This window comes from Hyaena hyaena, unplaced genomic scaffold, assembly GCF_003009895.1.
Source record: "Hyaena hyaena isolate Hyena2069 unplaced genomic scaffold, ASM300989v1 scaffold_906, whole genome shotgun sequence".
Lineage (NCBI taxonomy): Eukaryota > Metazoa > Chordata > Mammalia > Carnivora > Hyaenidae > Hyaena > Hyaena hyaena.
The window spans coordinates 374,697-400,481 of NW_024081532.1; the positions used below are offsets into that span (position 1 = coordinate 374,697).

The 25,785-nt window shown below is 52.1% G+C and overlaps 1 protein-coding gene across 4 annotated transcripts; it reads left to right on the top strand.

The window, feature by feature from the left end:
- The first annotated feature begins 6,664 nt into the window (after positions 1 to 6,664).
- On the top strand, positions 6,665 to 23,442 carry DDR1 (discoidin domain receptor tyrosine kinase 1). Of its 4 annotated transcripts, none has more exons than XM_039220591.1 (18): positions 6,665 to 6,715; positions 12,118 to 12,250; positions 12,342 to 12,444; positions 12,641 to 12,869; positions 14,249 to 14,396; positions 14,636 to 14,744; positions 15,222 to 15,408; positions 15,521 to 15,767; positions 16,293 to 16,388; positions 16,507 to 16,658; positions 17,534 to 17,699; positions 18,612 to 18,722; positions 19,827 to 20,071; positions 20,244 to 20,371; positions 20,615 to 20,833; positions 21,321 to 21,555; positions 22,157 to 22,306; positions 22,419 to 23,442. In XM_039220591.1, the coding sequence occupies exons 2-18, from the start codon at positions 12,160 to 12,162 to the stop codon at positions 22,557 to 22,559; spliced, it is 2,757 nt and encodes a 918-aa protein (XP_039076522.1). In that variant the 5' UTR covers positions 6,665 to 6,715; positions 12,118 to 12,159; the 3' UTR covers positions 22,560 to 23,442. The 4 variants fall into 4 exon arrangements, with proteins under 4 accessions (XP_039076522.1, XP_039076520.1, XP_039076523.1 ...); XM_039220589.1 differs by lacking the exon at positions 6,665 to 6,715 and adding an exon at positions 6,782 to 6,799; XM_039220590.1 differs by lacking the exon at positions 6,665 to 6,715 and adding an exon at positions 8,072 to 8,241.
- The last annotated feature ends 2,343 nt before the right edge of the window (positions 23,443 to 25,785 follow it).

Here is a 25,785-nt window from a genome sequence, read left to right on the forward strand (position 1 = left end):
AAGGGGACAAATCTGAGGAGGACTCTCTACAGTTCCATAGAGGGCTCCCAAAAGTTTTAAGTCTCACTGTCCCCCAACTGTAGTCCACAAATTAACATACACACCATTGGCTCTTTTTCCTTCCCTGTCTCACTCCTCCCAGCCTTTCACTTGTGCTTCCTAGGCTCTACTCCCAAGGAAATGACTTCTATGCAAGTCCTTGTCTCAGGGCATGTTACTGGGAAAACCTCAACCTTCATGAAAACACCATCATTTTCATGGCTCTTCACCATGATTAATGAACATTTCACTGTCTTCTTTTCCTTTCTTCTGCTTTTCCTTCCTTCCTTCCTTCCTTCCTTCCTTCCTTCCTTCCTTCCTTCCTTCCTTCCTTCCTTCCATTTCAAACAAGGTAATGGAAACCTTGTACACATCTTGCACATCTTTACAAATATATCCAAGTAGGATAAATTCCTTGAGGTAGAATTGCTGGGGAAAATTATGCACCTTTAATATTTTCATAGACACTGCCATCTCCTTAAAAAATCTGTGTACACATATTTGGGGAAAATTCTACACATTCTCACCTCCTCATTTCCTGGTCCTGTCATGTAAATTCTCTTTTGAGTTTCCCCCAGGTGCCTGAACTACGACTTCCTTACTCTGTGACCAACTCCCATTTCATAGCCCAGAGGCCCCAGGTTCTAATTTCCTTGCATTGGATCTTGAAGATGAGGAAATTTCTGATCCTTAACAGGAATTCCATCACTACAGGTTTCCTTTGGAGGCTTCTGAAGGCCCAGGTTTCATTTAGCCCTGCCTTAAAACTTGAGTAATATATAGACCCTTTTGGAAGAAATACAATCCTCATGGATTTGACTTAAATTATTTTTATAATTTAAATGTGTGCAAAGCATACATGCAAACCCAGCTAATTATGAATTCCTTATGCTTCAAAACTTGAGCAGTTAGGCTCAATTGTTTAAGTGTCCGACTTTGGCTCAGGTCATGATCTCACAGTTTGTGAGTTCAAGCCCCATACTGGGCCCTGTGTTGACAGCTCACAGCCTACAACTTGTTTCAGATTCTGTGTCTCCCTCTCCCTCTGCCCCTCCTTGCTTGTGCTCTGTCTCTCTAGCTCTCAAAAGGGGCGCCTGGGTGGCTCAGTCAGTTAAGCGTCCGACTTTAGCTCAGGTCATGATCTCACAGATCATGGGTTCGAGACCCGTGTGGGGCTCTGTGCTGACAGCTAGCTCAGAGACTGGAGCCTGTCTTTGGGTTCTGTAACTCCCTCTCTCTCTGACGCTCCCCTGCTCACACTGTCTCTATCTCTCTCTCAAAAATAAATAAAACATAAATAAATAAATAAATAAACATTAAAAATTTAAGAAAAATACCTGAAGAGTTATAAAGCTGTAGAAACAAAACAAAGTGGAAATAAATCCACATAGGGGCGCCTGGGTGGCTCAGATGGTTAAGCGTCCGACTTCTGCTCAGGTCATGACCTTGCGGTTCCTGGGTTTGAGCCTCTCCTCGGGCTCTGTGCTGACAGCCAGCTCAGAGCCTGGAGCCTGTTTCAGATTCTGCGTCTCCCTCTCTCTCTGACCCTCCCCTGCTCACGCTGTCTCTTTCTCTCTCTCTCTTTCTCAGAAAAAAATAAACCATTTTTAAAAATTAAAAAAAAAGAAATAAATCCACCTAAAAGTAAAAAGGCAAATTAAAGCAACTAATTTGATGTGATGAGTAGCTGTTTTTCAGAAATGAAGTTGATGCTGGCAACATTAACACATACTGCCTAATGCAGGTTCTTTTGAAACTGACACAATATTCCGCTGTGTGCCCAATGATGACTCAGTTCTCCCCATACTTGTGTCTATTGAAACTGCTAAGCAATCTTTGTCAGTACATGTCCTCTGGACTTCACTTGGTACAAATGTAACCCAGACAATTACAGAAGTGCTAACTTGATCATAAGAAGCTAAACACAAACATGAACAAACACAGACACTCAAATATAGGGCTGAGATCTGTTACATATGATCCAGAAAATGCTTATAACACTTTTTAAAAATCACCAATGACACAAAAACATGGAATTTAATCATTTTCACAGAGCATCATGGGTTCTCAAGAATCCAGGGACCTCAGTTTGAAAAATACTATCCTAGTACTGACGTTGACTTCCACTATGACCTTGCGCAAATCTTTTGCCATTGTTGGATCTCTGTATATTCTTCGTACACAAACAATGATTTGAGCCACCAGTATCCTTGGGCAATGAAGGAAGTCAGAGTCTTTTTGAGGACTAGAAGGAAGGGAAAAGGCCTTTTATAGACCCTTGATTTGGGAAAATAATGATGGCTAAGACCCTCCAGTCTAACTTTGGCTTTGGAGTCAAAAGGACGAGGGTTTGAATTCTAGATCTGCCAGTTGCTTTGTATGTCTGTGAGCAAGCTGACTTCTCTTTTGTTTCTGCCCCTGTAAAGGTGGGCATATATCAAAATGCCACATCATAGAGCTGTGGTGAGGACCAAATAAGGTGACTCAGGCAAGTGCCCTGACACTAAGCCTGGCCCTAACAAGGTTCAGTAATCAGCAGTGTTTTCAGGAAGAGGCCAAGGCTGCTGAGAATGCCACAGGCTTTTGGCAAAGGACAGGCAACAGAAAAGAGAAAGTGAAGATTCTGAGATTCTGAATATAAATAACAGTCTATAAATAACAGTATTTCTGATACATGACTATCAGGAAATTTCACCCTAATGAGACCTGCAGCAATCTTGTCAGCTTCCACTCAGCCTTTCTCATTTCTCCTTACCTATCTGTCCTTCCAGGCCCAGCCTGGAATCTCTTTCCCCGAAGGCTTTCACTTCTTTGTCCAGCCAGTAATATTGGTCACCTGTGAAGCAAGCGCCTCCCTATGGCCATCCTGTTCATTGCAGGAACCATAAGCCTTACAAAAGAATCCGATGAAAGGTGGAGTTTGGAGTTTTCATGTGGGGAGCAAGACTCAAGTAGCTCAGGTGTCTCTCTATCCCCACAGAGGCTGTTCTGGATCTCCCTTCTAGATCCCTCCTCCTTTTGAAGAAGGAAGAGAGAGGCGGAGGAATCTAGGAGAGGTCCTGGGTGGGAAGCAGGAACTCACCTCAAGATCTGAGACAAGTTACAACCTCTCCAGGTCTGGTTCCCCTTTCATGAGGAACCCTGTGCCTCACACCTCAAAGGCTCCAAGGAGACAACCAACTGATGTGAAAATACCAGAAAAATATCTAGCATATACACTGCTCTCCTGTAAGATCTCAGCATTTCCTCCTGGCATTCCAGGCTGAGGGCAGGAGGTGAAACACTGGCTAGATGTGGACGGAATAAAGTTGGAATCAGCACCTCCCTACCCCTCAGCTGTTGCTCTGCCAGATGCTACCAGCACACTGTTGCCAGAAACCACCTTTAAAATCTAATCAAGCCATTTCCCAGCTCAATACCCCAAGGCCCTTCCTCCTCACCTTCAGAATAAGCCAAACTGCTAATGAGATTACCTCACTTCACTCTGCCTTTCTGGGTTTACTCACCTGGACAGACCCTGTCTTCCAGTCACAAATACATTTCCACATAAGCATGTATCCCTGCAATTGTTCCCTCAGCTTCTTCAGCCAGGAGCAGCCCTGCCTCGTCTCTGCAAATCTCTGTCTGGACTTAAGGTCCAATTCAAGCTCCAACTCTTCCATGAAGTCTTCTTTGATTTTGATTGAGGAGGACCTGGTCTGCTCCTCCCCTGGGTTTCCCCAGCCCCTTCCAGCTCCAATTATAGCAAGGGTCATACTGTCTTTTGTGATTTTATACATACACATACACATACATATATGCATATACATGCCTGGCTCAGCCTCTAGACTGTAAATGCCCAAAGAACACGGAGTGGGTTGGGTTTCTCAATGTACCTCTCATAGTGCTTACTTTCAGCCCACAAACAATAACTATGGAATCAACTGGGAGGTGGAACTCAGAGACCCAAGTGACACATGAGGGAGCCAGAGAGGGAGATCACATCAGTGGAGTTTGGTTGGTTGCTTCCATGAAAGGTGTTTGTGCTTTACAGATGCCGTCTCATATTATCATCCCTACAGACTCCATGGGCAGGTGTTATCATGTCCATCTTACTGGTGAGAGAACTGGGATGTAGTAGTACTCATTACAAGAAGCTAGATAGTAAATGGTAATGTCAAGCCTCGCCTCTGAGAGGCCAAGCCTTGCTTTCTCCCCTCTCCTTTTAGTACTCTGCCTACTCTCAGGCTGTGAGAGGCGTGGTCACTACCTCTCTCCCTACCCCACCCCCCCAAGCCTAATCTGTCACCTTCGGCTTTGAGGATCATATTTTCCAAACTAAGAATTGGTGTACACTGTCTGACAAGGACATTTGATTTCAGAAGTGGCAGGTCAGCATATGTTTGAAGTTGGGGCTGTTCTTGAAAACTAAGGGTGTCTTTTGCAAAATCCTAAGAGAAGGATGTGAATTGTTAGGGACCCAGAAGGAGGCCTCCAAAGGCCCCAGCCAGTCAATGCTAATCTCTTCCCTTGCCTGGATTCTCCCTGCTTGGCAGGACCAGACAACCTCTGCCTAAGTAAGCCCTCAGCCACAGCTAGCCAATGCTGCTTTCCCCCTGTGCTGTCTCTCTCAACTTCCTTTGTCTGGGGTCCCTTTGTCTGTGGTCTCCCTTTGGTTCAGTTTTGAAGCCCTTTGCCCCCTCCCCTCCTCTCTTTTGGCCTGGCTGCTCCCTCCCTCTCAGCGGGACCAGGGCAGTCGCTGGGATGGGGGGAGGGGGGAGGGGAGTGGGGCTGGGTTGCCATGGTCACGTCGAAGCCGGCCGCAGCTGGCTAGGGCAGCTGCTCCCAGCCCCCAGATAGGCGGACAAAGCCAGGCAGCCTTGGCAGCCCCAGACCTGGAACCCCAAAGGCCTAAGACGGGGGGATTGGGGCTCAGGAGCACCCTGCGCTGGAGGTGAGAGGGCAGAAGCTAGAGCTAAAGTGGGAGGGCAACAATGAGGACTGCAGCTGGGGCCACCCCTTACCGGGAGGGGAGGGATCCGTCTCACTGTTGATGTGGGAGGAAGGCAGCCTGGCCCCTACATGAGGAGGGGAAGGCTGGGGAGGACAGTTGGGGGCCATGGTGCCACAAATGGGCTGAGGGGCTAGGATGTCCCCAGGGGGAGGTCTAGGGCCTCTGTCCTGTCACCCAGAAACAGGTTTGACTTAGCCATTAGGCATCTGTCTCCCCTGATCTGTCCCTCTGTTGCCCCTTCCTTTCCTAGCTTACACTTGTCATCTCCCTCTGTCCCTTCATTTTAAACCTTAGTCTTTAGTCTCCTTCCTCTCCCCCCATCTCTTGGTTTCACTCCAACCCCCCCTTTTTTCTCCTGTCCCCTTGGTCTGTCTACTCACCTTTTAGGGCTCCACACTTTCCTGCCCTCCTTTCTGAGTGCCCCCAGCTACTCCCTTGGCTCCATTCCAGTTTGTTGCTCTTTCCAGCAAACTTATCCCCTCATGCTGTGTGTGCCTTCTTCCCCTCCCCCACCTTCCTCTCTGATTCTTGGTTCCCTTGGTCCTCTGAGTTCCATCCCTACCTTTCCATCTTTCCCCACCTGCCAGGCCATCCATAGCTGAACTCCCCATTTGTATAGGGAGAACCCCATACTATGTCATCTCTCCCCACCCCTTCCACTTCTGGGCCTCAGTTTCCCATTTCTACTTGGGGGTTTCAAGGCCTGACTCGTGGTTGCAGACTTGCACCCCCTGCGGCCATCAGTTCTCATTCTTCCCAGCTGCCTACCAGGCCTACTAGCTCCAGAGGCAGCTGCATCTCCTGGGAAGGGGAATGCAGCTAATGTGTGTGGGCCCTTCTGGTCCACCTCCCTCTCACTGGTCCTGCCTAGCTTCCCTTGCAGTGGCCTGAAGCTGCTGCTCTCTCCTACGTGCCTCTCCTCACGTTTTTTGAGCTGTTTCCCCTCCTCTCCTTCCTGGGCAGCAGGAGGCCTTTGGTTTAGAGGGGAGGGAAATCTGGATAGGAGGGCATGGATGTGGGAGGGGTCCTTTGGGGGCTCAGGAAGACAAGGTGTCCTCTGAGGTTGGGAGTGATGCAGCAGATGTGGGACGGGCTCCAGGGCCATGGAAGGCTGTGTGGACCCTCAGTCTTTGGCACTACTCTGGGGGCCCCTAGATGCCTGGGATTTCCCTCTCTGGCCCCTGGGAATCTCGGCTCAGAGCCCCACATTCCAGCCGGCTCCAGCCCCCTTTCCACTGTCACTTGACTCCGTTGGGCCCCAGCTCTGCATCCCTCCCACTCCTCCAGTTTGGGCTGGGCCGAGGTGGGCATCATTGACTAGGAATTTCTCTTGGGGGAGACCAGGGGGGCAAGAGTTTCAGGATTCTATGGTTTCCTCTATTTTCCCCAGAAGACCCCTCGGTCTGGCCCCGCCACGTCACCTGGCTGGGAGCTAGGTCTGGGGTGTGGAATGTCCCAGCGGGGTGTGAGGGGCTGCCGCTCCTCTTTCCTTGAGGCGTCTGGCTGCGGCCCAGCCCCGCCTGCCAGCTCCGGGCTTCCTCCCGGCACAGTCCCTGGAAGGAGGAGCCGAGAGTCGGCCCAGGTGAGGTTACTGGGGAAACCTTGGCCCCGCCCCTGGCCCGGCTCCACCCCCGGGTCCAGCCTCCCCGGGGCCCAGATACTCCGGCCGCTGTCTCCTGAGGGGTATGTGCTCTTGGGGACCCCTGTGGGTTTGGTCGGAGGGGACGGGGGAAAGAGGCAATTCTCTGAATGACCATGGATCTATTAGTGAGTCCCTTAGCAGTCGGGCGTCCTTGGATTGGTGTGTCTCTGGGGGTTTGGAGCTCTTGCCCATATGTGCCTTGGCCTCTCCAGAGGGCCAGCTTCTTCCTGGTAGTACTTTTGTGTACTTGTCTGATTAGGACGTCGTGTTTCTTTCTTGGGACTGTTGTCTGGGACTGCACGTAGGGTGCGAGCTGATATCTGCTGTGAGGTGAGTGGGGGCGGAGATCTGCAATGGACTTAGAGATCTCTCTGAGCCAGTGACATTGATAGGTGGCTGGCAGGTGTGGAGAGGTGTCCCGAGGCCTCCTACCACAGCTCTCTGTCTGGCCCACCTCACCCCGCCTCCTTGCACTCATCTTCCCTGGGACTCCTGGTCCTGGACCTTCTGGGCGGTGTCCGATTTTCAATTTGCCTCTGTCTCCCTCAACCCCCTCAACTTGTCCAGGCCTATCCCTGCCGGTGGTCATAGCCTCGACCACGCCAGGGTCTCAGTCCCTGAGGACTCCTGGGCTTTGAGCAGGGAGCCCAAGAGGACTAGTGTCTGGGAGTCTGGGCCCCAGGATCCTTGAGAGGACTGGGGGAGGGGGAGAGGAGTGGAAGTAGAGAGAGAATTGGACTAGGAGACAGTGGGGAGCCATCAGGCTCTGGGAAAATCTGGGTTGGGGTGTAGAGGACAGGAGGCAGGAGGGGGCTAGAGAGAAGCAAAAGTTGGTGGTGTGAAAAATGTGGGTCTGGGGGGCCTGGTTAGACAGGTGAGCCTGCCCCCTTCCTGCATCCAAACTCCTGCTGCTGGGTTGGGCACCCGGCCTGTGGGAACCTGCTCCTTCCCTGTGCCCTGGGGCTGCCCCCTTCACCTCCCTCTCCAGGAACTGAGCCCAGAAAGGGGGAGTAGGGAGGGGGCCATCCCCTCCTGGGGCCTGGATATGTGGGAGGCCCCAAGCGGGGCCTCAGCTTCGGCTGTTTCCATTAGTGGGGACCCTGGGGGTTGGGCAGCGCGGGTAGGCAGAGGGAGCTGGGCATGCCGTGTTGAGGGGACAGCCGGGTGGTTACCTGGGGGAGGCAGGGGCGCGCAGGGGAATGCGGGGTGGGCGTGGCGGGCGCTGGGGAGCGCGCTGCCGGGAGGGCGGCGCCGGGCGTGGGAGCGGCGGGTACGACGCGGTTCTGGAGGGGGGAAGGGCGGCGACCCGCGCGGGCTGGCGGGAGGGAGGGGGAGCCGGGCGAGGGGGAGGCGGCGCCTGGGCCCGAGCCGCCCCAGCCCTGGCTCCTCTCCCCGGAACAGGCCCCCGACAGCTGCGCGCGGGAGCCGCCTCCCGACACCCGAGCCTAGCCGGCGCCTCCCGCTCCCGGCTCCTGGCTCCCTGCGCCTCCCCCGCCCCTCGCCCAGCCGCCGAGGAGGCCCCGCTCCGGGGTCGAACGCAGGGGTCTGCTAGGAAGAGCGATGAGAGGTAGGGGGAGCGGCCGGAGGACCCCTGCGGGGCGGAGGGGCGGAGGCGGAGGCCTGGGGCTCCGGGAGAGGCGCGGCGGCCGGGTGACGGCCTGGCGGCAGAGGCGCGACGCTCCCGGACTGTTCTTGGTTGTCCAGATCTGCCAAGCGTGACCCTACCTGCCTCCCCAGCGCTCTGGCTTACTCTCTGAAAATGGGGGGAACCTCCAGACCTCCGCGAAAGTGCGTACCAGCATTGAGGAAGGACCCCTTTTACTCATGTGAAGGAACTGACCCCCAGGAAGACAGGTGCTCGTGTGTGGCCTCACTGAATCATCTCCTCGGCTCTCTGGAGAAGTGGGCCTGCCCTCCCACTAGGCCAGTCCCTGTGGGCATCTGCTAATCGCTACGCCTCCACTCAGTCAGTTCCCAGTTGGGCAGCCTGCCCCCCGCCCAGCAGAGAGAGGCTCTGACAACCTAACCTGCCAGTGACAGCCTCAGGATGGTCAGTTGGTTCAGTCGTGAGACTGTGTCACTGCCCAGTGAGCACCATCCTCAGTGTCCCATCCCCCACTCCCTTCTGCACCCTCTCGCACCCCCTCCTGGCCAGCCTTCACCCTGTCTTCCTCGCACAGGTCCCCTGCTGGCTGGACTTTCCTTTCCAGCACCACTACTAGCCCCAGCCAGTGTCTGGTGCTGAGAATCCCTATTGCTGCAGGCATCTGGAGTTCAGAGCTACAGTGGACCCAGGTGAAAGCTGAGAGTATGGGAAAATGGAGCAGTGACTCCTTCTTACTGCCATTTCCTTCTGCTCCCCACCACCTTGACTTTCCTCTGGCTTGGTCATGGTGTGTATTAAGGGGTGAGTCCCAGTGCTCTTGGGATCCTGTGCCTGAGAGCCTGAGTGTGTGTGTCTCACACATTGTCCTCTAATGGTAGGCCTATGTGGTGTCTGTCATTTCATGCTCACAGGTGTCTGAGGATGGCTATTTTTTTTTTTTTGCAAAATTTTTTTGAAGTTTTATTTATTTATTTTGAGAGAGAGAGAGAGGGAGAGAGAGACAGGGAGCAGGAGGGGGCAGAGAGAGAGAATCCCAAGCAGGCTCTGCACTGTCACCACAGAGCCTGATGTGGGGCTTGAACTCATGAACTGCGAGATCATGACCTGAGCCAAAATCTAGAGTTGGATGTTTGACTGAGCCACCCAGGTGCCCCTGAACATGACTATTATCTAAGTGATGGGATTGGACTTTCAGGAAGGCCAGTGTATGAATGCAGTTGATGTGTGTATGAGCATCTGTGTTTGCCCCTGCTGGGAGTCCATGTGTGTAACAGATTTATGTGGATGTCACATGTGAGTGTCTCTGAAAGTGTGTGGAGAGTTGTCTGTCACAGAGGGGTGTGTGTGTGTAAGGGTGTGTATGCTACATCTAGCCCCAGAGTTCACGGGGCTCTGTCAGTAAGCTCTGGAAGCTGGCATGTGTGAAGTCTCTGTGTGTGGATGGCTGGGTATACAGAGCTGTGTGGGTGTTGTCTGTGGTGGAGGGTGGGGGGTGAGAGAAGAGAGGGAAGGACCTGCCTCAGTCCAGGTCCCGGCTTTGTAACTGGTTGAAATGGGGTGGGGTGGGGTGCAGTTAGGTTAAGTCTTCTAGGTCTGTTCTTCATGAGTCTGACCCAGTGGAGAGAAATGGGGTGATTGGAGTGTTGGAGGGATTGGATTGCCCCAGACATCAGTGTGTTTCTCTGCTTGGCTCTGTGCCCTGTGCTTCTGAGCCTGCTCTATTTACCTCTTGCTTTGTGTTTCTCGGCCTGTCTCCCCCTGCCTCCTATCCTCTGCCTGTCTTTGTATCTTTGCCCGGGGCTCCTCTAGCTCCGTCTGGCTCTGATGACTCATCTGGGATAGGCATGAAGGTTACCCACGGGAACAAGGGCCCCGCTGTTCCCAAGAGAGGTGGGGGTGGAGAGCGGCACCCAGGAATTCCAGGCCAGCCGCCTGGGACCCTGTAGCCTGCTTCCCTGCACGTGGCTCCTGGACCTCCAAGGGACCAGGTGTGATGCCTCTGGCTCTAGCTCTTCTTTGATGCCTGGGTGCCCCCCGCAATTCAGTCAGCCCCCTCAGCTGCTGCTTCAGAGCTGTAGGGTCTCAGCTGCCTCTTACATTCCTGCCCTAGAGCATTATGGGAGCAGCTGGAGGAGGACAAAGGGATGGGGGAGTGTCCCCCGACTCTTCCTACCTCCTGGGGTGACCTGGCCTCCCTGTCTTTAGACCCGCCTTCATCTCCAAGGCAACGCAGGCTTTTCCTCAGCTCTAGGCTTTTCCTTCAGAAGCAGCCACCCTCAGAAAGTGGGACCTGGGGGGGACAGGATGTTTGGGTCTTAGGAAGGGAAGATAGAGCAGGGAGAGCTGGAATGGGATGCTTTGGATCTGATGGCAGATGTGGCACTGGGGGTCTCTCGGGATTCCAGGGCCTGGAGAACTCAGTGCAGTCCTCCAGGAAGAGGAAAGATCAGAACAGTTTTTCCTGCTGCTGGGGCTGGGGAGGGTAAATACCTGGATTCACAAGGAGATGCCAGTGGGAATGGCTTTAGGTTGTGTATACTACCTGGGCCCTGGTGAAGAAAAGCAGGGATTCTCAAACTTCAATGGGCACAGATCACTGGGAAATTATGTTAAAATGCAGATTCTTCTTCTTTTCTCCAAATTTTTATTTAAATTCTAGTTAGTTAACACATAGTGAAATATTGGTTTCAGGAGTAAAATTTAGTGATTCATCACTTACATGTAACACCTGGTGCTCATCATTAAGAATGCTCTCCCTTAATACAGAAATGCTGATGCATAGGAGCACATGTACCCCAATGTTCATAGCAGCACTCTCAACAATAGCTAAAACATGGAAAGAGCCTAAGTGTCCATCCACGGACGAATGGATCAAGAAGATGTGGTTTATCTATACCATGGAATACTACATGGCAATGAGAAACAATGAAATCTGGCCATGTGTAGCAACATGGATGGACCTTGAGGGTGTTATGCTGAGCGAAAGAAGTCAGACAGAGAAGGACAAATATCATGTTTGCATGTATAGGAGGATTAGGAGGAACTTAACCGAGGACCATGAGGGAGAAGAAGGGGGGAAATGGTGGGGGAAATGGAGAGAGGTAAACTATGAGAGACTCTTGAATGCTGAGAAACAAACTGAGGACTGATGGATGTTGGGGGGAGGGGGGAGATGGGCATGGAGGAGGGCACTTGTGGGGATGAGCACTGGGTGTTATATAGAAACCAATTTGACAATAAACTATTTGTGAAAAAAAAAAAAAAGAATGCTCTCCCTTAATGCCCATCACCTATCCAGCCCATCCCCCAACCCCCACATGCCTCCATCAACCCTCAGTTTGTTCTCTATCTTTAAAGTCTCTTATGGTTTGCTTCCCTCCCTTTTTTTTCCCCTTCCCATATGTTCATCTGTTTTGTTTCCTAAATTCCGCCAGTGTGCCTTCCCACCAACAGTGTAAGAGGATTCCTCTTTCTCCAAAATGCAGATTCTGATTCAGCAGATCTAGGGTAGGGATGAGATTCTGCCTGTCTCCTAATCTGCTGGTCCAGAAATTACACTGGACTTAGAGGGGCTACAGAGGACAGTGAGATTGGAAAACACTGGGGTCCTCCACTTCTCTCAGAATTCTGGTCTTCTAGGTGGGGAGGAGATCAGACTTTAGGCCAGTGTTTGGTACATGGGAAACATTCTAAAAATATAGCTAGTGCTCTTAAACAATGACTGCTTTGTCACTTTACTCATATTATTCCCAAAGCAGCCCATTCTGTATTTTGGCTGTGACTCAGTCTCCTTGATTGCCCTTTAACTTACCCTACCTCTTGTTTTGTCCCCTGCAGAGATGCTGCCTCCACCCCCTTAGGCCTGAGGAGTCAGGAGCTATGGGGCCAGGGGCCCTCTCATCTCTACTGCTGCTGTCGCTGCTCTTGGGGGCAACTGGAGATGCTGACATGAAAGGACATTTTGACCCTGGTGAGGAGACTGGTTCCTGGGTCCCTGAGGATGGGGCTTTGGGAGACAGAGTTCAGGGACCCTGACCTTCCTTGTGCCTGTGTTCACCTAGCCAAGTGCCGCTATGCTCTGGGCATGCAGGACAGGACCATCCCAGATGGGGACATCTCTGCCTCCAGCTCCTGGTCAGATTCCACTGCTGCTCGCCACAGCAGGTACCCAGCACCCCTGGGACTGCTCCAGAGGGAGCTCCTGGGGCCTCCACTTGCCCTTCCAACTCCTCTGCCCAAGCCAAGAGGCTTCTGAGAGGGCAAATGCCAATGAACTTTCCCACCCCCAATCCTGGGGGAGCTGTAAATATGAGAGACAGAGACAGACCAGATGTTCCTTGTGACCTCTTGCCCCCTCCAGGCTGGAGAGCAGCGACGGGGATGGGGCATGGTGTCCTGCAGGGCCTGTCTTTCCAAAGGAGGAGGAGTACCTGCAGGTGGATCTGCGGAGGCTGCACCTGGTAGCTTTGGTGGGCACCCAGGGGCGGCACGCTGGAGGCCTGGGCAAAGAGTTCTCCCCCAGCTACCGGCTGCGTTATTCCCGAGATGGCCACCGCTGGATGGACTGGAGGGACCGCTGGGGTCAGGAGGTGAGGCTGGTAGAGGCAGGCCCCAGGGACGGTTGGCTCTCCTCTCTCCCCCAGCTATACTTTAAATGCCACCTGTCTGCTGACGACTCTCCCAATTTATACCTTCTCTAGCCCAAGCCTCTCCCTTGAGCTCCATCTAGTGTTGCAAACCTGACCACCTTCTATGCCTTTCCACTTGGATATCTAATGGGTTCTCAAACCTACCATAAATTTCCCTAGCTGAACTTGAATCCCATTCCCACTCCAAACTTGCTCCTCCCCCAGTTCAGGCCAGTTGCTCAGGCCATAAGCTAAGATGATACTGCTCACTCCTCTGGTCTCTCACCTACTAGTTCCAAAGCACCAGCAAGGCCAGTCTGTTCTACCTCCATAATTCCTGAATCCAGCCACTTCTCACCACCTCCACTTATACCCTCGGCCCTGCTCACGCTGTCCCCAGCTTAGATGAACACACTGGTCTCCAAACTGTTCTGCCTGCTCCTGTCTGTTTACAACCTGAAATCATATTTCCACCTAAAAGCTATAGACATTCTACCTGAGAAAATGCAAATCAGATGATGCGCACTTGGCTCATAGCCCTCCACTGGCTTTCCGCTCTGCCAGAACAAAAGCTGAGCTCCTTCCTGGGTGCAGAAGCTTAGCCTGCCCTGGCTCTATCCCTTACTTCTCTTTCCTATTCTTGCTCTACCTGGGCCCACTGCTTTTCTTGCTGTCCCTGGAACAGGCAAGCATTCGTCCCACAGCCTCAGGACATTTTGCATGCTGTTCTCTGTGCCTGGAAAGCTTCTCCCCCATATCTCCAGGTTCTCCTTCCACTTAGTTCTCCTTTAAATATCACCTCCGCAGCGAGCCCACCTCTCCCTGCTCCAGTCCCACACCCTGCCTCATGTTCTTCATGGCTGTTTTTCCTACTGGAATCCCAATACTGCAAGGGGAGAGGGGATGGATGGATGTTTACCACTGAGAACGTGCATAGCTGGCACAGAGTAGGTACTCAACCAGTGCCTGCTGAGTGAACAGAGAGAATGGAGTAAAGGGAGAGGGGGGAAGCCAAAGCAGGGGTATAGAGCTGTGAGGGACTGGATAGAATCCATGCACAGCTGGATGGGTGGCTTAGAGACAAATGGAGATAGGCAAAGAGTCCAGGCTGACACTGGAGGTAGAGGACAGACTGTCAGGCTGAGAGATGTGTCAGAGATCTTTGCTGCAGCCCCTCATTTCACAAATGCCTGACTGTACCCCATATCCCTGTATGTTTAATAACACCCTTCATGAATCTCTGCGGCCACTGTGTGCCGGGCAGGGAACAGCTGGTGAATGGGAAGTTATATCCAACCTATAGCCTTTCCCACTCATCCACCCTGTTTCTTGGGTGACAGGTGATTTTAGGTAATGAGGACCCTGGGGGAGTGGTACTGAAGGATCTTGGACCCCCCATGGTGGCTCGGCTGGTTCGCTTCTACCCCCGGGCTGACCGGGTCATGAGCGTCTGTCTGCGGGTAGAGCTCTATGGCTGCCTCTGGAAGGGTGAGTCATTCAGACCCCCAAGAATTCGTTTCCTGGCCTGGGGTCTGGGGAGTGAGGCCTGGGGAGAAGAGCATCCAGGATCTTCTTTCTCCTGTTGTCACTCTGAGTGAGGAGGGGCCTGGCTAACTTTGTTTCCTCCATGCTGGTGGGCCTGTGGAGGGACACAAGAGGGGGAGCGACACAGGGGAGGTGGTAAGAGGCTTCCTGCTTCTAACATCCCTCCTCCTACCCTGCCCCAGATGGACTCCTGTCTTACACAGCCCCTGTGGGGCAGACGATGTACTTATCTGAGGCAGTGCACCTCAACGACTCCACCTATGATGGACATACCACACATGCTGTTGGCGGGTAAATGAGGCAGGCCCTGTGGGACATGAGCATGTGGGGTGGAGGAAGGATGCAGTGGATGGGTTAAGGAGTCTGGGGACTGAGGTGGAAGCAGTAGGGAGAGGAAAGGGTTAGGTGGGGCCTTGAGGACACAGGAACAGGATTGAAGGGTAGCAAGGCGACTTCTAGCTCATGTGACACTTTGTGTGAATTAGAAGAAGGCACCCCTTTGCTAATATACATCTGTTGGAAACTGTCACAGTAAATTCACACACTGTAGGTTGAATGGTGCCTCCTAGAAGTGGTGCTTTCCTGCAGCTTCTAGCTACAAAGTACCATGACAGTCCTGGGGGTGGGAGAGAGAGAACCACAGGAAGGAAGTTGGGGCAGGAGGTAGGGGCTGGCCCAGACTGGCTGAGGTAGGCGTTGCAGAGCACTTGGATGGGTGGCACTCTCTTCTCTCCCACTCTCTTCTTCCTTGGCTCCTCTGCTCTCCAGATTGCTGTATGGAGGTCTGGGTCAGCTGGCAGATGGTGTGGTGGGGCTGGATGACTTTAGGAAGAGCCAGGAGCTGCGGGTCTGGCCAGGCTATGATTATGTGGGATGGAGCAACCACAGCTTCCCAGGCGGCTATGTGGAGATGGAGTTTGAGTTTGACCGGCTGAGGGCTTTCCAGGCCATGCAGGTAAGTGCGTGAAACTCTTAAGCAAGGTTCTGAGACTAGGGTGGTTGCCCTGGGGGTGCTCGCCCAGGTTCTCCTGGCTTTTGACCCTGTGTCCCTCCTCCCTTCCCCCCAGGTCCACTGTAACAACATGCACACCCTGGGAGCCCGCCTGCCTGGTGGGGTGGAATGTCGCTTCAAGCGGGGCCCTGCCATGGCCTGGGAGGGGGAGCCTGTGCGCCACGCCCTGGGGGGCAGCCTGGGGGACCCCAGAGCCCGGGCTGTGTCAGTGCCTCTGGGCGGCCATGTGGGCCGCTTTCTGCAGTGCCGCTTCCTCTTTGCTGGGCCTTGGTTACTCTTCAGCGAAATCTCCTTCATCTCTGGTAAGCACCTGGTCTATGCCCAATCCTCAGCCTCTGGGATTGCCAACCCACAGTATACCAAAATATCCACTCCTGGCACCATGTTTATCTATCATGGAAGTCATGAGACTTCCCAAGCAGGGATACTCCAAATAATTTGAACACATCCCTACCCCTTCCTCCCATCTCTGTCTTTTACTTTATGAGTCCTTCACTCATGAGTGATACTGAGCGAGTAGGACAGTGCTGGCTATAAATATATTGAAGTACTCTGTGCTGGCTAAGAAATAACCTTCTCTCCAGGCTTCCTGATACCCAACTCCCCAACCTGGGGCTCTCTCTGAGAGTCCCGCCCCTCCCACAATCCAGCATCTAAAAAGTTGACATCCGCAACAACCAGGTCCCTCCCATTCTGATTGGTTGGTACATATACTGAGTATCAGCCCTGTTCCTAGAAGTAGAATTCCCTAGGTCTCATGCAAGTAGCTTTCCTTTGGTCCCTCTTCCCTATCTGACTCCCTCCTTTCTTCTCTTCCTTCTTTGCAGATGTTGTGAATGACTCCTCCCCAGCTTTGGGGGGCACCTTCCCACCAGCTCCCTGGTGGCCACCTGGCCCACCTCCCACAAACTTTAGCAGCTTGGGTGAGCAGCCCTGGGGCTTCCTCCTGAACAAGTGGGTCTTGGGCTACTATCCCTCTGTGCTCCCTCCTCCAACTTGGATAGGAAGCCTCCTCTGGTTCTGACTCTCTGTCTCTGCCAGAGCTGGAGCCCAGGGGCCAGCAACCTGTGGCCAAGGCTGAGGGGAGCCCGACTGCCATCCTCATTGGCTGCCTGGTGGCCATTATCTTGCTGCTGCTGCTCATCATCGCCCTCATGCTGTGGCGGCTGCACTGGCGCAGACTCCTCAGCAAGGTGGGCAGAGTGAGGGCAGAGCCTGAGCTACACGGAGGGTGGTGGGTGTGGGTGGAAGGAGTTGGGGAGTATAGCCTGGAGAGGACAGACAGGGTATGGGCGTGGAGAGTGAGGCCAGGGTGAGGCCTGATTAGTTTGGGTCCTCTGGGGACCACAGAATGTAGTCTAATTAGAATAATTAGAGGTGGGCTTAGTAAAGAGACAGGTTACAGAGGAGTGGGCAGATGTATGGAAATTAGAAGTAGTGCAATTTCCACAGAGCTGTTACCATCCATGGGCCTGGAAAATGAGAAGAGGGAGGGCAGTTGCTGGAACCTGGAGGAGTGAGTCTGGGGAAAGGGCTGCTTGAGAGGGGCAGTGGGCTTTGCTTCAGGGACACAGTTAGCCTAAGCACACCTCTCAGGGAGAGGCTGGGAGAGTAATCACCCTGACCTCACTTCCTGCCTGCCGGACAAATTCCTCTTGGGCCAACCCAAACCAAGCGTGTTGATATGGTCCACACTGGTCCATCTCTTGGGGCAGAAGCTGGATGGGAAAGGTGGAGAGTGGAGCTAGAGAGGCAGGGAGGAGCTAGAAGAAGAAGCCTGGTACACTCAGCCCATGTCTTCCTGGCAAGAATCAGTGGTGGTGATATGCATGAAGGTTGGATGATTCCATAATTATCTGGTCAGATTTGGGTTGAAATCCCGGAATGGGACATCAGGGGATTCACTCATATGCTCTTGAACCTCTGTTTCTTTACCTGTGAAATAGAGTTAATAGTAGATACAACTGAGGGACTGTTGTCAGAACTGAAGGGGAGAAGGTGGGCATGGCATTTAACAAACTGGAATCATACATTAAGCAGCAGCCGCAGTTAACCTTCCCATTCCCAGGCTGAGCGCCGGGTATTAGAAGAGGAGCTGACAGTTCATCTATCTGTCCCTGGGGACACCATCCTCATCAACAACCGCCCAGGCCCTCTTGAACCACCCCCTTACCAGGAGCCCCGGCCTCGTGGGAATCCACCCCACTCTGCTCCCAGTGTCCCCAACGGCTCTGGTAAGACCTGGATGTAGCCTCCATCCTCTGCGTATTTTCTTATTGTATCCCTTCTCCTCTCTTCCAGTTCCTTTTTCCTGTCTTCTCCAGATTCATCTCATTTTCTTATTTCTGCCCTTAGTCACCATACTCCGTATCACTCCATGTCCCTACTGTATAATCTCTCTCAAGAATTTTCCATGTATTACCCATAATCCCTAGTGGTCTCATCCTGTCTCAGTGTCCCATACACATCTCTCTTCTCTGTTGTTCCCTCTCCTTGTGTCTTTTTGGCCCCCTCCTTTCTCCTAGACTCACTGCATTCATTCCATCCATCTGTCCATCCATTATCCATCTTTTTATCTGAATTCATACATCCATTCATCCATCTGTCCATCCTTTTGTCTGTCCACCATTTGACCATTTGTCTATCATCCATCCATCTATCCATAAATATTCACACATCCATTCAACCACCTATCCATCCTCCGTCTAGCCATGTTGATACATCCATTCACCCATTCATCCATCTATCCATCTATCCAACATCCAGCCATTCATCCATCGTCTACCTATTCATCTATTCATATATATATTCATCCATCTATTTGTTCATCTTCCCACCCATCCATTCATCTATCATCTGCTCATCCATCTACTCATATATATAAATCCGTTTATCTGTCCATCCATCTGTCCATTCAACCATTCATTTGTCATCCATGCATCTGTCCATTGATCTATCCATTCCTTCATTCATTATTCATCTAGGTATCGAGCACCCCACAGATCCTTGTTTTAATCTTGTCCCTGTCTCTCAGTATATCCATTCCCATCCGCCCTGGTCTTGCCCTATTTCAAGTCTCCCTGTCTGTCTAGCCTTGAGTCTCATCCCTTCCCCGTGTCTTTCCCCCCCCTTCCTTCTCCCGACAGCGTTGCTGCTCTCCAATCCAGCCTACCGCCTCCTTCTGGCCACTTACGCCCGTCCCCCTCGAGGCCCTGGCCCCCCCACACCCGCCTGGGCCAAACCCACCAACACCCAGGGTAAGCCCCTCTGCCCCTGGGCTCCTTCAGGTTCCCCATACCACTACTGGGGCAGGGAAAAGTCCTCACATCTTGCACCCCCTCCTCTCCCTGCTGTGGCCTCTTCTGCTCTCCTGAGCTCCCAAGGAGGAAGCTCTTATGCCCTTAGCTCTCTGCTGTGCTTGCTCCTTCTTAAGGCCTTTCCCTTGAGCAGAGGAGCAGAAAGCTCAAAGGTTCTCAGCTCTGTCCTCCTTTTCCTCTTCCACCCCATCTTTTTTGCTCTCCACACCCAGAGAGAAGATTGCTACGCTGACCCCAGGTTCTCTTGTAACTCCTCCTTTGTTTCTCTCTCTCTAGAGCTGCAAGGAGGAGGGCCTCTCACCCTGGGTGCTTGGCCTCTCCCCCCATGTGTTTTCTCTTTGCAGTTCCAGAGGTGAAGGCTCACACCCTGCCCTTCCTGTCTGCTCCTCCTCTCCTTGGTGTTGCCTTCTCATTGTTCCCCCTTCCCCAGGGCTAGGAGAGGACAGCTCTGCTTCCTCTTCTCTGTCTGTAGATTCCTTGTGCTGGCCGTGAGAAACTGTTCTCCTCTCCCCCTTTCTGTGTGCCTCTGTCTCTGCTTGTCTTTGAGGTTGGGGTTTTGGGTCAGGAAGGGTTTGGGTAACCATGGCAGGGAGGAGTCAAGGCTGAAAGCAAGGGGTGTGGGGTGGGTAGAACAGCTGTGAACAGGAGGGGCTGACAGTGAGTGGGACAAGGGTTTGGAAAGTAGTGGGTGACTGGATGACTGGCACCGTCCTTCTTCCAATGGTGATTAGGAGGAATTCCCCTTCCAGCCAAGAGTTACCTCATGGTCTCTTGGGCTGTCTTGGGATCCCTAGAGAATAGACTTTATGTTATTCTTTGTTCAACCATTTCCATTGCCTTAAACTCTGGAACAGCTAACTCTCATGCTAATGTCTTCTCTGATTTGAGGTTGGTGGGTAGACTACCAAGAAGATGGGGAGTAGTCCCAGTCTTTCACCCAACATGGAGACAGGGGGCCTCTGGGAGGCTGCAGTGTGGAGAGCCATGGGTCTCAGGGGCTGCTCCTGATGTCTTGTCCTGTTTTCTTTTCCCTCAACTCTCCAGCCTGCAGTGGGGACTATATGGAGCCTGAGAAGCCTGGTGCCCCACTTCTGCCCCCACCTCCCCAGAACAGCGTGCCCCATTATGCCGAGGCTGACATTGTTACCCTGCAGGGCGTCACCGGGGGCAACACCTATGCTGTGCCTGCGCTGCCCCCAGGGGCTGCTGGGGATGCGCCCCCCAGAGTGGATTTCCCTCGGTCTCGGCTCCGCTTCAAGGAGAAGCTTGGTGAGGGCCAATTTGGGGAGGTAAGGAAGATCCCTGCCCAGCTATCAGTAGTGTCTCCACTGTCTGGGGCTCTGATGCCATGCCCATATATCCCCATTGGTTGGAACCTGTCATTTGTGACTGTGTTATTCCAACTGACTCTGGACCTCAGTGAACCATGTGACTTTCTGACAAATAAGCTTCTTTCCCCAGGTGCACCTGTGTGAGGTAGAGAATCCTCAAGATCTGGTCAGTCTTGATTTCCCCATTAATGTGTGCAAGGGACACCCTTTGCTGGTAGCTGTCAAGATCCTACGACCAGATGCCACCAAGAATGCCAGGTGAGGACCAGAGATGATGTCTGGAGATAGGGAAAGGAGGCCATGAAGAGTGGGGAATGATCTAGAGACCAACAGAGGGGGAGTGTCTGGTGAAGGAAGTTTCCACCTAAGGCCGATCTCAGGCCAGGTCTGTGTCACTAGAGAGTTAGCTTGTCTGCTGGGGTTAGGGTGCTGGTCTATGTGAGCAGGAGAGATGGTGCAGATCAGCCCCTTAGTGTCCCTGCCACCTACCTATTTCTCTAGGAATGATTTCCTGAAGGAGGTGAAGATCATGTCAAGGCTAAAGGACCCAAATATCATCCGGCTCCTGGGCGTGTGTGTGCAGGACGACCCCCTCTGCATGATTACTGATTACATGGAGAATGGTGACCTTAATCAGTTCCTCAGTGCCCACCAGCTAGAGGACAAGGCCACTGAGGAGGCCCCTGGGGGTGGGGAGGCTGCCCAGGGGCCCACCATCAGGTACCGACTTAACGCAGGCTGGCCCTTTCCTGAGAGCTCCCCAAGGCAGTCTCCTCTCCCCTTGCTCCAACCCAGAGGGAAAAAGGGGAGCATGGGATAGGTAGTCTGCTAGATGTTCAGCGGGGTGCGGTCTGGGATGAGGAACATGTGGTCATGTTCATCTGGGGACTGAGGAGCAAAAGGCTGAAGTTACTGCCTTGTGGGTGGTGAAGGGACTTGAGCTCTGTCAGGCATCTCCCCCTGCCCTCTCTCACCCTCACTGCCTGAGTCCAGACAATAAAGCACAGTTTTCTTGGGTCAGATGAACCAAACAAATGTTGAGTGGGCATCTACCCCTGGCCTCTACATGGACATTCCATCTCTGCACCAGGAATAGATGTAACTTGGTCCCATGGAGTAGGCTCCCCTTCCTCTCCTGGGAATCCGTGAGGTGGGGATGAGTCTGGGGCTACCCCAATGACCTTCTGTTACTGGCTCTCTTCCTCAGCTACCCCATGCTACTACACGTGGCAGCTCAGATTGCCTCAGGCATGCGCTATCTGGCCACTCTCAACTTTGTACATCGGGACCTGGCCACAAGGAACTGCCTGGTTGGGGAAAATTTCACCATTAAAATCGCTGACTTTGGCATGAGCCGGAACCTCTACGCCGGGGACTATTACCGAGTGCAGGGCCGAGCAGTGCTGCCAATCCGGTGGATGGCCTGGGAATGCATCCTCATGGTGAGAGGCCCTGAGAGAGGCGTGCAGGGGAGGGGAGGGGAGGGAAGGTGAGGGAAGACAGGGCAGGGGGAAAGCAGGGGAGGAGAGTACTGGCTGCTCTGTGGTCTTGGTCAGTCACTTGACTTCCCTGGACTGCAGATTCCTCATCAACAAAGTGAGGGTTTGGACCAGTGCTCTGTAAGGTTCTTTCTGGCTCTAGGGCCCAGAGAAAGTGGGGAGGAATGGTATGATGGGAAAGGGTCCAGGAGCCAAGAGTAGGTATAAGAGCTGGAGTCAAGGTGGCAGAGAGCAAGAGAGCTAAGGGGAGACAGGAGGCTAGAGATAGAAAGGCATGAGTTGGGAGAGAGTCAGGACCAGAAAATGGGGGGCAGGTGGAGAGGGAGGGTGGGTAGAGAAGGAAAGAGGTGAAAAAGAGGACTAGAGCCCAAGAAAGAAGGCAGAGCCGGAAGGGAGGAGCAGGCTTGTTGGGAGAGGGGGCCAGCCAAAAGGGAGTCCGGCTGGGGTAAGTGCTAAGTGGACACTGGGCTCCCTGTGGGGAGGGGAGGAGGGTCTATGTGCCCTGATGCCTTTCTTTGCCTTTGTTGCTTTATCCATGCACCAGGGGAAGTTCACGACTGCAAGTGACGTGTGGGCCTTTGGGGTGACTCTGTGGGAGGTGCTGATGCTCTGCCGGGCCCAGCCCTTTGGACAGCTCACTGATGAGCAAGTCATCGAGAACGCAGGGGAGTTCTTCCGGGACCAGGGCCGGCAGGTCAGAACAGAAGGATGGAAGACAGGGTTGTGGGTTTGGGATGGAGAACCTGTCATCTTGGGGACTAAAGAACATTTGTTCCCTGCCTTTCATTCACCCCACCATAACGCAGGTGTACCTGTCTCGGCCCCCTGCCTGCCCACTGGGCCTGTATGAGCTGATGCTTCGGTGCTGGAGCCGGGAGCCTGAGCAGCGACCACCCTTCTCCCAGCTACATCGGTTTCTGGCAGAAGATGCACTCAACACAGTGTGACTCACACACCCAGCTGCCCCTTCCTCAGGGAGGATTCAGGTGAAGCCAGAGGCAATAAACAAGAGGATTTAACATCACCCCCTCCCCCCTCCATTCCCAGTCCCCATCACCCTTCACCTCTGAGAGAGAGGCAGTGTGACCATAGGTGGGCTGGGCCTGCCAGGGAGCTGATGCCTTCCCTTCCTCGGACACACTCTCATTTCCCCTTCCTGCTCCCCTCTGGGAAGCCTCTGCCACCCACCCAGCTGGCCCTGTGGATGGGATCCTCTCTGACCTCTTCTAGTCATCCCTGGGGGGAAAGATGGGGGCACATATAGGGCAGACACTGGATAAGGCCTATTGGAGCACCTGGGCCCCACTGGACAACACTGGTTCCCGGAGAGAAGGCTGTGCGCCCCCCCGCCCCCAGCCTTCCTCTCTTTCCGTTGCACACTGGACCCCACTGGCTAATAATCTGGGGATGAGGAGGACAAGAAAGGGAGGATATTCCCATGTTCCCTGTTCTAAGTCCTGGAATTATCCTTGGCTTTGGCTTCTCCCTCTTTCATCCTCTGAAACACTGGACCTGGGGATCGTGATCCCTGTCCCCTCTCCCCAGCTATCCCCACTTCCCACCTGCTGTGTTATAGCTAGAACTTCTCTAAGCCTGTATGTTTCTGTGGATTAAATACTGGGATTAGGGGGAAAGAAGGAGCAAGGGCCTGTGGCCTTGGGGTTGGACATCTCTGTTGTAGCTGCCATATTGGTTTTTCTATAATCACTTGGGGGTTTGTACATTTTTGGGGGGAGAGACACAGATTTTTACACTAATATATGGATCTAGCTCAATGCAATTTTAATATCCTGTACTAGGCAGGTAATAATAAAAGTTGAGTTTTCCACAGCTGTGAGTGGGTTTCTTGGGCTTCCTGTGTCCAATCCCAAGTCATTTCCTTTCTTCTCCCTTTTTCTCCTTCTCCTCATTCCATTTCCTACTGTGTATTTTGCCCAGTACAGTGCTCTGTTTCTCCAAAAGCCAGGCCCTTGCCTCTGGGACCTCAGGTCCTACGTGAATATATGAACCTTGTCAGCTCCAAAGGGAGCTCTCCAGGAGCCTTGGGGGGGCGGGGGGTGAATTAGGCCAGGGGTCTTAAACTTAATCCGTGGAACCCTTTGGCAGTCTACAGAGGTCTACTGATTCCTCCTGAGAATTATTTTAAAACTCATTACACAGGAGCACCTAGGTGGCTCAGTCTCTGTTAAGCATCCAAGTCTTGGTTTTGGTTCATGTCATGACCTCATGGTTTCCTGAGTTCAAGCCCTGCATCAGGCTCCATACTGACAGTGCATAGCCTGCTTGGGATTCTCTGTCTCCCTATATCTCTGCCCCTCCTCTACTCATGCTGTCTCTGTCTCTCTCAAAATAAATAAACTTAAAAAAAATTACACACGTAAATATGTATATCTCATATTTATGATCACAGAGATCAATTGAAAGAGTTTAACATGTTTAAAAAATTTATGACACAGTAACCTACATGTTTCTTTTAAATATAGTTAATAACAAGATCTAGCAGTAGGTGTAGTAACTCCTAACATCTCCAAATAGTAATAAGCATAAAAGATACTTGACACTGGGGTATTTCTACAAAGGTAGTGGGATATGAAAATAGCTGTGGTGTCTTAGTGACAAGACCCAGGTCCTGCTAATACTACTGAGGGTTTTGGTCATATTCATACTTGGAGGAAATGCTAAATTTCAGTTAGAGATTAATAAAAGTAGAGGTGTGATGGGGAGGGGGCAATTCTAGGACCCCTTTCCAGGGTCTGGAAGTCCTAGGGGGAGAATCTTTGAATTAGGCTGATCAAATGTACAGATGACCTAATAGGTGTGAGCTATTTGGTTGGGAGCTAGAATCAAGAGTATAAATTATCTCAGAGGTTTGGAAGGATGAGCCACAATCACTGAGAGGACATTTAACAGAGTTTAAATTGGTTGGGGGGAAAAATATCTTGCAAGTATTGGACAACGCAGATCTATCTTGATGGAAGTTCCTGTGAAATAAAGACCCTGGGGTTTTGGTTGATGATATCACAAAATGAGCCAACTGGATAATGAAGATATCAATAAAGATAGTTTAATCTTATGTTGAATTAATAGCCCTTTGGGATCCAGGTCACAGATGTAAGAGTCCTGATGAAACCTACGAGGGTCCAAATACTGTGACCCATGTTTTAAGACATGCATTGATGGGTCAGGAGTTTAGAGGCCACGTCCCAGAATGGTGAACAATGGAAGCCATGGCAATGAGCTGAGAACTCCCAAAGCTCTAAGCCTATGAAACCACCTAGCGTTCATTTGAACTTGTCTTGGTGTGTTCAAACCTGCTCCTCCATGGTTTCCTGACTCGGTGAATGGCAGCAGCATCCACTCAGCTGCACAAGCTGAAAATCTGGGGAGCATCCTTGACACCCTTTTCCTCTACCCTCACTTCCCAAGGCCAGTCCATCATGAAGCCCTGTTGATCTTCCCATATTTCCCTTAAATTTATCATTTTTCTCCATCTCCATCTCCATCCTGGCACATACTACCTCCATCTTGCCAGGATGACTGCAGTAGTCTCCCAGGGTATATTCCTGTTCTCTGATTTGTTTTCAGCCCTGCAGTCAGGCATAAATCTGATCCCTGCTACTTTATTTCAAATCCTTTAATGGCTCCTATTGACCCTAGAATGAAGAACAAAATGTTCTTGACCAAGTTTGCCCTTTTCCTTCCTTCAGCATCCTTCCCCACCCTGTCTTTTATATATCACTGGCCTTTCAGTTCCTGTAACTGGTCATAGTCCCTCCTGCCATGGCCTTTACAGAATCTTGTTCCCCTGCCTGGAACATAGTTCTCTGCTGTCTTTGCCTTGTTAAGTCTTCCTTGTCCTTTGGCACTCTTCCCTGACTTGACCAACCAGATCGAATCCTCTCTCGATGCTCTCAGAGCACATGACTTTCTTTGTAGCGTTTACTAAAAGTGTGATTTTTTTAAAAAAGAAAATGATAATGATATTTTCTGAGCACCTACTATGTGCCAGGACCATCCTTATTACATATTTTTAATAATGTCTTTATTTTAATTTTAACATAATTTATTAAATTGGTTTCCATACAGCACCCAGTACTCCTAACAAGTGCCCTCCTCCATGCTCATCACCCACTTTCCCCTCTCCCCTACCCCCCATCAACCCTCAGTTTGTTC

What these genes read in the sequence shown, in the direction of transcription:
- DDR1 (XM_039220589.1), top strand. An exon ending in ACCACACATGCTGTTGGCGG is followed by an intron (nt 14,745 to 15,221) that starts GTAAATGAGGCA and finishes TCTGCTCTCCAG; the next exon opens with ATTGCTGTATGGAGGTCTGG. An exon ending in CAGTGTCCCCAACGGCTCTG is followed by an intron (nt 17,700 to 18,611) that starts GTAAGACCTGGA and finishes TTCTCCCGACAG; the next exon opens with CGTTGCTGCTCTCCAATCCA.